This window comes from Schistocerca nitens, chromosome 5, assembly GCF_023898315.1.
Source record: "Schistocerca nitens isolate TAMUIC-IGC-003100 chromosome 5, iqSchNite1.1, whole genome shotgun sequence".
Taxonomy (NCBI): domain Eukaryota; kingdom Metazoa; phylum Arthropoda; class Insecta; order Orthoptera; family Acrididae; genus Schistocerca; species Schistocerca nitens.
In genome coordinates, this window is record NC_064618.1 from 808202405 (window position 1) to 808217364 (window position 14960).

A 14960-nucleotide genomic window follows, 5' to 3' on the forward strand; every position below is an offset into this window, starting at 1 on the left:
GAATTTGTGGTGCCACTGGAATCGAACGTTTAAGCACTATGTTATTTGTATGTTGTTGTACAGGTTCTGAGTACTCATCTTCCAACTCTGATAATTTGCCTTGTTCTATTTCATGGGGCTGATGTTGCATGTGTCTTTATAATCTTTGTCATCTTTATGTTCGTCTCCATAGCGCAGTGGTAATATTACTGCCTACCAAGCAAGGGGGCCCGGGTTTGATTTCTGGCAGGGGACTGGGTGTTGTGTGTCTTTCATCATCATTTTAATCATCATTGACATGCAAGTCGCAGAAGTGGCATCAACTAAAAAGACTTGCAATACGGCGGCTGAACCCCGAAGGGGATATCCCAGCCAATAAATGCCATACAATTATTTGATTTCATTTGTCATCTTTGTCATCCAACTCATCACATTCAAAAATACCTTCTCCTTTAGAAACTTCTTCTGGTAAACTGTCCACATAATCCAGTAATTCTTCATCTGAATGAAAACAGTGGCATGCCATAATAATGAGAAGGAGCACTAAACTTCTGCTGAACACAGCAGTGTACTGACAGGAAACAGCACCTAAAGTATGTCCACTCTACCACTAAATAAAGTAAAATGTAAAGTGGTAGAGGGAATGAGATCACAACAATGAAGTAGAATGAGCTAAGTGGATGAAAAAATCCATTGTTACACCTTTACAGACATGAAATGTAGAAAGTATCTCAAAGGTCGGAATGACAGGCTGCGATCCTTTAAGATAAAATGTTTACAGTTCGTTCAGTTTTTTTAATAGATGCATGTCTTCTACAGAAATTATAAACCACCAAGGCACATTAAAAGTCATGAAAAATAGGACAGATAAATAAAAACTACGCTAGACCAGTGCGGTCCTTCTAGTGTTAACAGCATTATTGCAGCTATGATTATTTGCTAGCAAGACTAAGGTTTCTTTTAATTTTTTAAATTTATTTGTTTTCCCCAGGAGAGATAGTTTCAGGTTTAGATATGCTGAGGTGGTCCCTTGTTATTGGTGAGCTTGAGAGTGCTGTGTGAGTATGATAGAAATTATTGTCTGGCTGTACACATCTAATTTTTCATTTGACTATGTTGTGTGATTAAAAGTAATGAATTGACGTAGTGTATTGAATGGGCTTTATCACTGGCTTGCAGTGCTGCTGTAACTGGGATTTATCTGGAATAAGAATAAAATCAAGTTTAAATTTTAGTACTTCAGCATGTACTACATTGTTGATGGTTTCCCAAACCAGCCTCCTTACATATACACTAGTTTTCAGTAGATCACCTGGATACAGTAGCTCTCCATAGTAGGTTACTAGTGTGGTGGGTGTGCCATCTCCCATAGACAACAAAGATCCAAATAATCATTTGGGGCTGTACACATTAGGAATCTACCTGGGGCAAGCAGTAGCATCAGGTTTAATATGTTGCTGGGACTTGTAAGCAGTATAATCAGCAAGAAATCGAGAATAATCATACATTAATTTTGTAATTGTATAGATAAAAATCTACTCACCAAGTGTCAGTAGGAAAACACACATAAGAGAAGATTATGCTTACACAAGCTTTTGGAGCCAGTGGATCCTTCTTCTGGTAGAAGGGTTGAGAGGGAAGGAAGTAGAGTGAAGGAAAAAGGCTGGAGAGTTTTAGGAAAAGGGGTATAGACTTTGGGAAAGTCATCCAGGACTGCGGGTCAGGGGAGAGTTATTGGATGGGCTCTTAAATCCAGTCTGGTCAGTCTTCCCTGACCCATGGTTCTGGGTGACTTTTCCAAAATCTACCCCTTTTCCTAAACCTCTCCAGTCCTTTTCCTTCACCCCTCTTCCTACCCCTCCAACCCTTGTGCCAGTAGAAGAAGCCACTTGCTCTGAAAGCTTGCATAAGTATAACCTTCTTTTTTGTGTGTGTTTTCCTGCTGCCACTTGGTGAGTATATTTTTATCCATCCAAGTACATTATATTGTCAGTAATTGATTATTTTCATTGTTATACATGTTAGATTTTGGGATAAATGTTTTGTTCATTTTTAAATGAGAAGCAATTTATATGGATATCTCCAAGTAATCACAGGCTGACAGAAACTTCACCATGTCTTTATAATCTTCTTAGCAAATTGATTTACAGTCATCAATAAAGAACTTTATATGAATCTGAGGCACTGGCGTGATTGAAAATTGATTAATGGAGGGACTTTTGGAAATTATCAGCATCCATATCAAAACATTCAAAAAATGTGCTCAGTGTTTTAAATGGTCCAGAAAATACTTCCTTCGTACAATTAGTGTAAAAGAGGCAACGTTTATCACAACGATTGACTAAATTTTGGCTGTTTGTCTAACAGTTAACAAAGTACGAGCTTACTTTTATATTTTTGAGTTTCTTCATTAATAATTGTAAATGTGTATGTGTTTTAATCACTCTCATCCCATATGAAAAACAGTACACCTGCTAAGGATCCAGTTATCATGTTTCCTAAAAACAAAACATCTTAACATGGAGAGTGTGCTAAATCAGTCAATTTTCTGCCCTGTAATCCCTTCCAGTTCTATGAAGAGATATTATGAAAAGTGTTTATTTTTCTTCAGATGGAAAGCTTAATTCATTGGAAGAATTTCGAATTCAACGAGATGAATTAATGAATAAGTTCAGCCTTCAAGAAAAAGAGATTGCTGAGCAGGAAAAAAGACACAAACAGACACTCTATGAAGTGGAAAGGCAATTCATCCTTGCAAAGGATAAGTATGTTATAAAAATGTTTTATATTTAGATGTAGTACTTCTGAACCAGCTGTACATGATCAATCATTTATTATTGTAAGAGAGCTCATTTTAAAACTCAAAACATTAAAATGTGACATTCATCACTATCTTTAAAATAACTCTTAATTCCATCATACCAGTACTCACATTTAATTACCAGATCTACTGAGTTGAGCAGTAAAAATTAAAGTATGTAGATGGAATACAGGTACCGATACAAGTACTGTGTCAATGTCCTTGGTTAAATCTCATATCACCCCTCAGACTTGTCAGACTATATGGCACTGTTCATGGTGATCTGTCTCTCACAAGGAGAAGTCCTCAGCACTGCATTCAACTCTGAAGCTATCACTCACTGCAGACATTCACCCTGGTGGACCCTTGTTTGCAAGTAACTGATGAAAAAGAGTCAGAATTTTGTGTGATACTCAATAGTGTTAAGAAAGTTGCATCATATAGTCTGGTTGTGTGATGTAATGTATAACAGTTTAACATGCAGGAGGTTGTGGGTTCTGAGGTGCAGTACTTTGGTTCGAGGTGGACTCTGGCATCAAGTATGTTAAATTGTGTTAAAGAAGCATGTACCACCTCCCCTAATGATAGGACGACACAGGGGGTCATGCAGTACAGCAGCTAGCCCCAGACATGCCCAAGGAGCAAACAACTGGCACAACTGTCATGCATGGAAAGCATGATTGCTCCACAACAGATTGGCTACACTGGAGTGTTAACAGGTGAAGCAAATGAAGAGCTGACCATAGCCGTAACCACCACCGTAGTGACAGCACCGTTAGCCACATGTAAAGAGGCCCAGCCTGCCTTTCTGGCCTTGACTGGCGTGGGGGAGAAGTGAAAGCTCAGCTCTGACTTAGAGGATGAGCAGCACTCAATGGAGAGCAAACCAGCCCAGGATCCCACCCCCTCCTATGCTGCCCAGTGGCTGAGGATCACAGAGGTTGGCGCCCCCATCCAGGAAACAGCTGTGACCAGTCAGCGGGCCAGACCCAGCAGCAACATACCACAGACATTCAGCGAGATGTGCAAAATAAGATCAAGAAATCAGTAAACAAAATAGCATGCATACTGAAAGAGTCTGATGATGAGAGGAAAGAAAATAATGTAGAACAGCAAAAGGTGGCAAAAATGAAAACCCAATAAAATTTGAAACGGATGGATACAAGCGATGCAGAAGTGTCAGACACAGCACCCACAAATACAAAAAGACCACAAACAACCCAAGGATGTGGTCCTATGGCTGGACTGGCCACAGCAAATACCTGACTTGTGCCAATAAAGTGCCCGATGCCTACCACTGTAAATTTGTGCGAAAACAGTGCACACGATCCTCTCATGCAGTGTCAACCGAATGAACTCCTCAATGAAATTAGAGGCTCTTTCAGACTTCTTGGAGCACAGAACAGCAGACATAATTCTTCTACAAGAGATAGTAACAGTGCAAACAGAAGAGGTACTGGACTATCACATTTACAGCAACATTGATGCTGAAACCCGATAAGGGACAGCAATCATGGTCAGAGAAGAAATAGAAATAGGAGAGTCAAAACTAATGATAGACAAGAATGGTTTGGTGGTAGAAATTGCAGGAATGCTATTCATAAACATATATGCACCTTCGGGAATGAATAACAAGTGCCAGAAGTCAGTTCTTCAGTGAATGCATTTCCGAACTTCTCCCACACAACACCAACATTGTGTTAGGGGGATTTTAATTGTGTTGCAGCGCCAGAAGATCAGATCCCAGGGCCAAATCTATGTGCAAAGCTGCAAGAGCTGATAAGGCATCCGAAGCTCATCGACACATGGTGTCTGCACAACAGGGACAACACAGAGTTCACATTCCACTACAACAGGGAGAAAAGCAGACTAGACAACGTGTATGTGACCAGAGAGTTGACCACCTCTGTATCACATGTAGAAGTCTGTCCAGTGATCTTCTCTGATCACTGTGCATATGGTACCAAAATCCACCAGCCGAGGAGAAAGATTACCGGTCAGAAAAGAAGACGGAAAATGAACACAACACTCTGAAATCACAAAGACTATAGGAGAATATTCAGAAAGGCGAGATTCATACAACTCCACTGTAGATGGTGGGTAGAACATGGCAGGCCAGCCATCAGAAGATCGCCGATTAGATACAGTGCGGGGAAAAAGCATGGCAGAGTTCTATGCACTCTGTCTAAAAGATGCCCTAAACACCCTTCAGACAACCCACACTAACTGAATACATGAGAGTATTGAAAGCACATCTCCTCAACATCAAATGACAATGAATGAAAGGTGTCATTGCTCGTAGCCAGAAACACGGCATCATCGAAGATGAGCCTGCCACTGTGCACCACTCACACAGAGAAAGGCAATGTGCAAACAGCAAGCTCATCACTAAACTCTACAACCATTATGGAAACAAGCTGTCCACTAAACAAGAAATCCTACACCATGTAGAAAATCACTTCAGTGACCTCTTTGGAAGCAAAGAGACGGCCAACGTCAAAATGGCAGACATCCTACTAGAAACACATCAGATCCTGAGCAGTGCAGACTGGGTGCTACTGACCAAAAGCATTATTGAGGATGAGGTGAGAGCCTTCCTCAAAGGCAGCACAAATGGCAGAGCACCAGGTGCCTTCGGCATCCTCAAGGAATTCTAAAGCCATCTCTAGGACCTATTGGGTGGTTTCTTAACTGAAATAGTAAATGAAATCTTAAATGGAGCAGAAATACCAGCCTCATTCTTCGAAGGGATGGTAATTTTGCTCCTAAGGCTGTTGAATACAGATCACAAGATTGCTACAAAATGCTCACAGACAACACCAAGACAGCATTAATGAAGCCCATTAGTCGTAGGCTAATGTGTGCTGTACATGGCAGGAGCATTTTTGATTCTGACCAGGGTGCGATTTGTGCTTTTACCAGTGGGGGGGATGTCTTAGGGGGTTAGTAGAATTATATATGTTACTAGCTTGGACCGTGGCCTTACGCATGGTTAAACAGCTATTTATAGATAGATGTTAATGCCGAAACTCACTATTGACGCGTATGCACTATCAGAAAAGCCATCCCTTGTTATATCTTTAAAAGTACATTATAAGTAAAGCTTATTTACAAAATCATCTTCATAGGGTACAGATATATGAGAGGAATTAATAAAGTAGACGCACATTTGTGAAAAGTTGTACTTATTCTGATGATAGAAAGCTGAAACATATTAATAGTATTAATAGTAAGACTTATTAAAAACTTTCAGTGTTCAGCTCCACAAATTTAAATTATATGTAAAGTTTTACTCCAGTGTGTGGGAAATAAATATCCCAGGTAGGGATCCATAAACTAAAACCAGAGGAGGGGATAGTCTGATGCAGAGGGGGGGAAATCCCCCCCATCCCCCCCTGCAAATCGCACCCTGATTCTGACTGCACATACAGAGACAGCATTGTGCGTGCCACAACCACCAGAGTGACCATAGCAATAGTTTCTAATGACTTTCACAAGGCTCTCTACAGGATCAGCCACTGGTACCTACCGTAACTGCTGACAATATTCTGATTTGGCCACAGATTTACTCAAATCACAAGAAATTTCCTAATGAATGCCACATCAACAATATCCATAGGTGGATGGACATTAAGAAGAATTAAATTAGGGAAGTCTGCAAGACAAGGCTGCCTACTGTCCATGGCCCTTTTCATGGCAGCACGTGGCTCACTCCTGTAGAAACTGGCAGCCAGCTTAAATGGTTACCAAATAGGACCACAAATGGTCGCATGCTTAGCCTATGCCGATGCTGTGGGAATTTTTATCAACAATGAGGAGGATATTGACGAAATTGAGCCAATCATGAAAACATTCCAAATTGCATCAGGAACAAGGATGAATCTCAGGAAAATAGTGCTGCCTCCCATTGGTAATGGGAGTGTAACAACCAACAAGTAGTGATACTGAATAACAGACATCCATAAAACACTCAGGATAGAAATACAAAAATGTGCACTAAAGATGGCAGCATCTGGCAAACAACCCTTCACACAAGTGAACGGAAACCTAACACTGGGAAAAAGAGTGGAACTGATCAACACAAAAATCCTGTCAAAAGCCTGGTAAATCACACAGATACTATGTGCACCAACAGATATTGCAAGAGTGATTTATGAGCTGTTGTGGATGCAGGAGATCTTCAAAGTCTGACGTGCTCACTGAGGAAGAGGGCTCGGAGTAGTCAAAGTGAAAATTAAGTGCACAGCGTTGTTGCTCCACAGAGCAATCCATATGAAAATAAGAATGCAAACAGCATCATGACATGCCTAATAAACACCTACAGGCCATGGTGAGAGGATGTGCAGCAGACACCAGCCATATCCTCTTCAAGATGTGTAATATCAGTCAACTGACACTCAACAAGAGCTACGCGCTCCCCACTGTAGCTAACACACAACTAAGAACAGCGAAAAACATCTAAGTGCACTGAGAGGGCACACAAGCAAGACAAAAATCGAGACAAAATTTCGAGACCTCAACTAGGTAGTAGTCTGGAAAAACATCATACAATGGGCAACACCAGAACAGTCCAAATCTATGTGGTTCAAGATTGTGCACAATATCATACCAACAAATGAGATGCTGGCCCTAATCCATATGAAAAAATCACCCGACTGTGAAATCTGCAACAAAAAGGGTACTACAGAACACTGTTCCCTTATCAGGGCAAGCAGTAATATATGGGCAACATGCAAAAAAATCGTAATCCACATAAACAGGAGTGATCCACACAATATACAAGTTACAGCATTCACTGTCCCTGAAGCAAAACTGTTCCCCAGAAAAAAGCACATGGCCACAGTGTGAATATTACCTTTGATGGCCCACACAGTCATCACAAAAAACAATTGGACAGTGCAATTCCTTCTGGACTTGTGGGAAGAACATAAGAGGGCAAAACAACGTGCCCAATACTGCAAGACTTTCCACAACTTCCTGGAGATACCACTGACCCCTGCCTTCAGGGATGCCTGCCGCACCGTCATGTGACTGCTGCCGTCACTGCCACTGCCGACCCCTGCACCCAACATCCTCGTCACTGCCATCAACCCCCTCCCACACCTCAAAAGCATTAAGAATTGTGAGGTGTATTTCAAAGTGTAATAAAATGACAGTAAAAAGTGTTTCCTTTTTTTATATTTCTCACATTCAAAATTCTAATGGCGGTATCATCACAATCCTTTTTGTGTGTTTATTCTCACCTGTGTGCAAACACAATGTGTGCCAAAGAGTGATTATCAGGCTATCATTACAACTGCACACTGAAATCAGTTAGTGTGCACCACTGATATCAGTTAATGTTTACATATTTAAATGTGCCCTCTCTTTCACCATAACTGCCTACCTCTCTCTCTGCTCTGTCTCTCCTATTATTGCTTCTCACTTTTATAAAATTTATTCTATATTTTGCTTTTCCCATTGCACCCCAACATGCTATTTCTTACTCAGTTTGTCTAAATGTAACACGATTTGTTTTTCTCTCTCTCTCTCTCTCTTTTGTATAGATGTGGATGTACGTAAAAGGTTGCTCTACTCAACATAATCATGAATAGCAGGAAAATCAAACATTAGAAGTTAAAATAAATTCTCCTTCTTGCTGATTTTCAATGTACCTTTCCTTCTTCTTATGTGACCTAATATTATGCATGTTCTTGCTTCCCCTTTTTTAGATATATTATGTAAGTAGTTAAAATACCACACCATATTAAATTCAGAAACAGTCTGAACCATACAGTGTCAACCAGGAAATATCCTGCCTCTATGTGCTAGCGAACCTATAAGAACAATGCACAGAACATTAATTGCCATTACCATATGGCGTTACCATACGGCCTCAAATATAAAACATACACAACATAAAATACCACTGTAGTCAAACTAGGGATAAGTAACAAGAGATTCTACTGCTATTATTTTTCTTTTTTTGTGTAATTCAGCTCCATATTGCATCCAAATGTTTTCTGATTTCCATTTGCTCTGTATAAATAAATGTATCATTTCCCTTGTCACAGAAAAGGCAAACTAATGTACTAAAATGCATAAGCAAGCACTAATGAACTCAGTTCAAGGGAAAGTCACAAACTAAAGAGTCTCATAAACCAAAGACCTGGACAATACCAAAATGATCAGTTGTCTTTGAAACGCGAAACAGGTGAAGTGATTTGTCAAAATCTGGTATGTTATTCTGTAAATAAAAGTTTATATACATTACACAAAAAAGGTTCAAATCTTGTCAGATGCCATAAATTTCTTTTATCTTTCTTAAAATTAACTTCATCATTTCTTTCATTCAATTTTTTTTATTTCTATTAATTTGTCACGTAATTTTTAATCACCCTATGAACATTTTCATTTGTTTCATTCTTCTTTATATTATCCTTTTTCCAACAGGAATTTTTTTTTAATATGAATTTAATTATATTTATCTATTATAATATTCAAAAAATTAAGATGCTGTTACTTACCAAACGAAAGTGTTGGTATGTTGATAGGAGACAATAAAAAACACACAAACACACACACAAATTTCAAGCTTTTGCAACCCAAGGTTGCTTCGTCAGGAAAGAGGGAAGGAGAGGGAAAGACGAAAGGATGTGGGTTTTAAGGGAGAGGGTAAGGAGTCATTCCAATCCCAGGAGCGGAAAGACTTACCTTAGGGGGAAAAAAGGGACAGGTATACACTCGCGCACACACACACACACACACACACACACACACACACACACACACACACACACATCCATCCGCACATATACACACACAAGCAGACATTGTAATGGCAAAGAGTTTAGGCAGAGATGTCAGTCGAGGCGGAAGTACAGAGGCAAAGATGTTGTTGAGTGACAAGTGATGTACGAGGAGTGGCAACTTGAAATTAGTGGAGGTTTAGGCCAGGTGGGTAACGGGAAGAGAGGATATATTGAAGGGCAAGTTCCCATCTCCGGAGTTCTGATAGGTTGGTGTCAGTGGGAAGTATCCAGATAACCTGGACGGTGTAACACTGTGCCAAGATGTGCTGGCCATGCACCAATGCATGTTTAGCCACAGGGTGATCCTCATTACCAACAAACACTGTCTGCCTGTGTCAGTTCATGCGAATGGACAGTTTGTTGCTGGTCATTCCCACATAGAAGGCTTCACAGTGTAGGCATGTCAGTTGGTAAATCATGTGGGTACTTTCACACGTGGCTCTGCCTTTGATCGTGTACAACTTCCGGGTTACAGGACTGGAGTAGGTGGTGGTGGGAGGGTGCATGGGACAGGTCTTACACCGGGGGCAGTTACAAGGGTAGGAGCCAGAGGGTAGGGAAGGTGGTTTGGGGATTTCATAGGGATGAACAAAGAGGTTACGAAGGTTAGGTGGAAGGCGGAAAGACACTCTTGGTGGAGTGGGGAGGATTTCATGAAGGATGGATCTCATTTCAGGGCAGGATTTGAGGAAGTCGTATCCCTGGTGGAGAGCCACATTCAGAGTCTGATTCAGTCCTACACTCGTACTCTTTGCTGGAAATATCACTTTGCCACGAAGAAAAAAAATCCTAATCCTACTCCTAATGATCCAACTCCCCAAGACACTATCCAAACTGAACCCTGCCTGGAACAGTTCCGTCCTCCGTCACAGCAGGACCCACCTCCTCTTCCTCAAAATAACCCTCTCCAAACCTTCCAGGAATTTCTCACTTCCAGCCTTGCCTCTCAACTTCTTGAAAAACCTTAATCCTTCTCCCAACATCACCACTGCTGAAGCCCAGGCTATCCGTGATCTGAAGGCTGACCAATCCATCGTCACTCTTCCGGCTGACAAGGGTTCCACTACCGTGATACTTGATTGCTGGGAGTATGTGGCTGAGGGACTGGGTCAGCTTTCAGACAACACTACATACAAAGTTTGCCAGGGTAATCCCATTCCTAATGTCCAGGCAGAGCTTCAAGGAATCCTCAGAACCTTAGCCCCCCTTCAAAACCTTTCACCTGACTCCATCAACCTCCTGACCCCACCGACGCCCCGTACCCCTACCTTCTACCTACTTCCTAAAATTCACAAACCCAATCATCCCGGCCGCCCCATTGTAGCTGGCTACCAAGCCCCCACAGAACGTATCTCTGCCTACGTAGATCAACACCTTCAACCCATTACATGCAATCTCCCATCCTTCATCAAAGACACCAACCACTTTCTCGAACGCCTGGAATCCTTACCCAATCTGTTACCCCCGGAAACCATCCTTGTAAACATTGATGCCACTTCCTTATACACAAATATTCCGCACGTCCAGGGCCTCGCTGCGATGGAGCACTTCCTTTCACGCCGATCACCTGCTACCCTACCTAAAACCTCTTTCCTCATTACCTTAGCCAGCTTCATCCTAACCCACAACTTCTTCACTTTTGAAGACCAGACATACCAACAATTGAAGGGAACAGCCATGGGTACCAGGATGGCCCCCACGTACGCCAACCTATTTATGGGTCGCTTAAAGGAAGCCTTCTTGGTTACCCAAGCCTGCCAACCCAAAGTCCGGTACAGATTTATTGATGACATCTTCATGATCTGGATTCACAGTGAAGAAGAATTCCAGAATTTCCTCTCCAACGTCAACTCCTTTGGTTCCATCAGATTCACCTGGTCCTACTCCAAATCCCATGCCACTTTCCTTGACGTTGACCTCCATCTGTCGAATGGCCAGCTTCACACAACCGTCCACATCAAACCCACCAACAAGCAACAGTACCTCCATTATGACAGCTGCCACCCATTCCACATCAAACAGTCCCTTCCCTACAGCCTAGTCTTCATGGCAAACGAATCTGTTCCAGTCCGGAATCCCTGAACCATTACACCAACAACCTGAAAACAGCTTTCGCATCACGCAACTACCCTCCCGACCTGGTACACTGTGAAGCCTTCTATGTGGGAATGACCAGCAACAAACTGTCCATTCGCATGAACTGACACAGGCAGACAGTGTTTGTTGGTAATGAGGATCACCCTGTGGCTAAACATGCCTTGGTGCATGGCCAGCACATCTTGGCACAGTGTTACACCGTCTGGGTTATCTGGATACTTCCCACTGACACCAACCTATCAGATGTTGAGTGGTACTTAAGTAAATAAATTAGTGAAATCAAAGTGAACTAGAATTTAGAATATAAATGAAAAACTCGGTTTAGTTTAGAGAGTTACATACTCGCAAACAGCGGGCCGAACAGCAGAACAGAAGAGACAATGACCGTGAAGTCAGCAAGTTCCACATAAGCGGGCGCTGTCGATTCAGCCGTCAGGGCATCGCCCGACCGGATCACGTGTTTCTCAGTTGTCGTATGTGAGCAAAGGCCCTCGCCTACATCCCAAGAGCCAATGACCGACGTAAAGAAGATTCTTCGAGAAGCTATTCAACGTGACAGTAGAGGCAATGACCGGCTCACGTGTTTCTCAGTCGTCACATGGGATCAAAAGCCCTCGCCTACATTCCAAGAGCCAATGACCGACGTTAAGAAGATTCTTCGAGGAGCTTCTCAACATGACAGAAGAGGCAATGACCGTGAAGTCGTTCACCTCCGGTAAACTGAAGTGAATAAATACGTGAGACGCAGTGGGCCAGACAGATGAAGACGGGGACGAAGATGAAGACGAAGATGAAGACATGAAGATGAAGACGGAGACGGAGACGGGGACGGAGGCGAAGATGAGAGACGAAGGAAGAAAAGAAGAGTAGCAGTAGTTTTCAGTCAGTTTCGGTGCTGAAGACCGTCATGCAAGAAGAGTCTGCATCATGCACAGACGAACCAAGTCCGCCGCTGTAATGGAATAGCAAGCAGCAGCCACGGCGCCAGAAGACAGAAGTTAAAAGGTATTTGAAGTCTGATCTTTACATACCCGGGTGACTCGTGAGGACGGGAAGGAGACGGCCTCACATCAGTAGTCACCTGTGAGCTGGGATGAAGACCTGACAGCCGAAGACTGGCAAGCGGGAGTCCGTGGTTCGAGTCCGCCACACTGGCCTTCCCCCACCGCGCCGCTCCGCTGGCCGACGCAGAACACACGCGGCCGCTTACAGAAGAGAAACACTGGGACGCGACACCCAAGGTATCATCCGATGCACAATTTCGCTCGCAATAATTAAACGGGCCACTTCGCGCTGCGCGTCTCCAGTCAACTGGGCGAGACGGCGACACGAGATACACACCGCTACGTGTAATCAGACGCCGCCGCCGCCGCCGCTGCCGCAGCAGAAGACTTCACAAACGACACAGCTGCCGCTCTCCGAACCAGAACATTCCGTAAGATACAGTTGTACAAATCTTCAATAAAAGTTATCTTATGTAAAAATGATGTTTCATTCGACCTCATACCCGAGCCAAGGAAGAACCCACCCTGCCCACATGTTGTTAAGAGAGAAAAGTTAATTTATTTAATATTTTCACCCTGACAGAATGCTTTAGAATGCTCATCCTGACAATTGACTTGCATCAAAAGAGAAAACCCAGTTACATTTAGTGACAGAAGTGTCACATTTAGTAACACAACTGTTACTTTTGGTTTCAGAGAAAAAACCCTTGGCTCAATATGAGGTGTGAATGACACTCACTAAAGGTCCACAGTTAGTGTTGTTTAATGTGTGAAAGGATAGAGGTTTGCATAGCAGTCGTAATATTTTCTTTAGTTAGAAGTGTATTCTCTCTCGTAATTTTAAGAGTTTGTCGAAAATATTTAAACATCTTTTGAATTCAGTGTGGTAATATTGTGTAACTAATAGTTTGTAAAATGATGACACGAAATTGTACAAAGTCAGAGTCAGCACCACAAGCGGTTTCTACTGATGAAGCTATTCAGAGCTTAGTTAATCAAATAGCACAGCTTAAAAATGATAATAATATATTATTTAAACAGTTGAGTGAGGTTAGGCAAACCAGTTCAATCCCTCCCACCCTAGATTCCTCAGCAGCAGCCTTAGTAACTCCTTTTTCAGGTAAACCTGGTGAGGACATAACAGCCTTTTTTGATGATTTAGTAGCAGCTTCAAAGTTAGGATCATGGTCAGATGAACACCTCTTACAAATGACAAAGTTAAGATTGCTAGGAGAGGCTAAAGCACACGTATTATACCATGAAAAATTACGGAATGCTACAACATTTGAGGAATTGAAGAAAGGATTACTTAAATGTTTTCAAAAACAGAACAGCTGTAGATTTTATAGGGAACAGTTAAACACTATCACTCAGAGGCAAAACGAGTCGTTAGAAAGCTTTGTAGATAGGATTAGAAAAGTTAATGTTAACACCTATCAGTTGACAACTAGTGATGAAGCAAATAAAGTTATTTTACAAGAGGCAGAAAATAGAGCTCTGGATACATTTTTACGTGGGTTACCTCCTGAAACTTCCCGTCGTGTCAGGGCAGAGTTTCCTAAAAATTTAGCAGAAGCTGTATCTGTGGCAACGGCTTTTGAAGAAATTGACATTGCCACCAGATACAAGGAGAAGCGAAATGTATTTTCAGCAGGAGTACGATGTTTTAGGTGCGATCGACAGGGACATATAGCAAAAAACTGCAGGCAACCTCAATGCACTAATTGTCAAAGAATAGGTCACACATTCAAGGAATGCAGGTCTAAGAAAGTTTTTGGAAATAGAAATCAGTTAAACTCAAACGGGAATGTCGGAGCCGCCGCCAGGCATTCCCAATAAAATTTCATACCATTAAGGCGAATGTGAAGGCGGAATGCTGGTTATCTGCTACCATACAGGATAAAGAAGGGAGGATACTAGTGGATACAGGTGCAAACGTATCAATAGTAAGTAATGAATGTATTGGAGAAAAGAAATATGACCCTCCAAGGTATAGATTGAGTGGAGTAGGAGGAGGTACAGTGAAGTCATTAGGATGTACATCACTGATTTTCTATATTCACGGTGTACAATTTCAAGAAGATGTAGAAGTGGTAACAAAGGTAACTGACGGGTACGACGCGATCCTAGGACTGGACTTCCTGAATAAACATCACGCTAAAATTGACCTCAGACAGCAAACTGTAGAACTTAGCGGAATAGTGTTTCAGCTAGGTGACACCGCTGCAAAGGGCCCACTGCCGCAAGATTTCCCCAACCGGAAGGCGAAATCAACTATACTGCGTGCAA

At 42.1% G+C, this 14960-nt stretch overlaps 1 protein-coding gene across 1 annotated transcript in view; it reads left to right on the forward strand.

Annotated features, from left to right (window-relative positions):
• The window catches only part of LOC126259583 (cilia- and flagella-associated protein 157), a 192241-nt gene that overhangs the window by 57001 nt on the left and 120280 nt on the right, over positions 1-14960 (forward strand). Inside the window, exon 5 of the mRNA XM_049956491.1 lies at positions 2591-2744. Coding sequence (XP_049812448.1) covers positions 2591-2744 — 154 coding nt within the window. The remainder of the gene's footprint in view (positions 1-2590; positions 2745-14960) is intronic.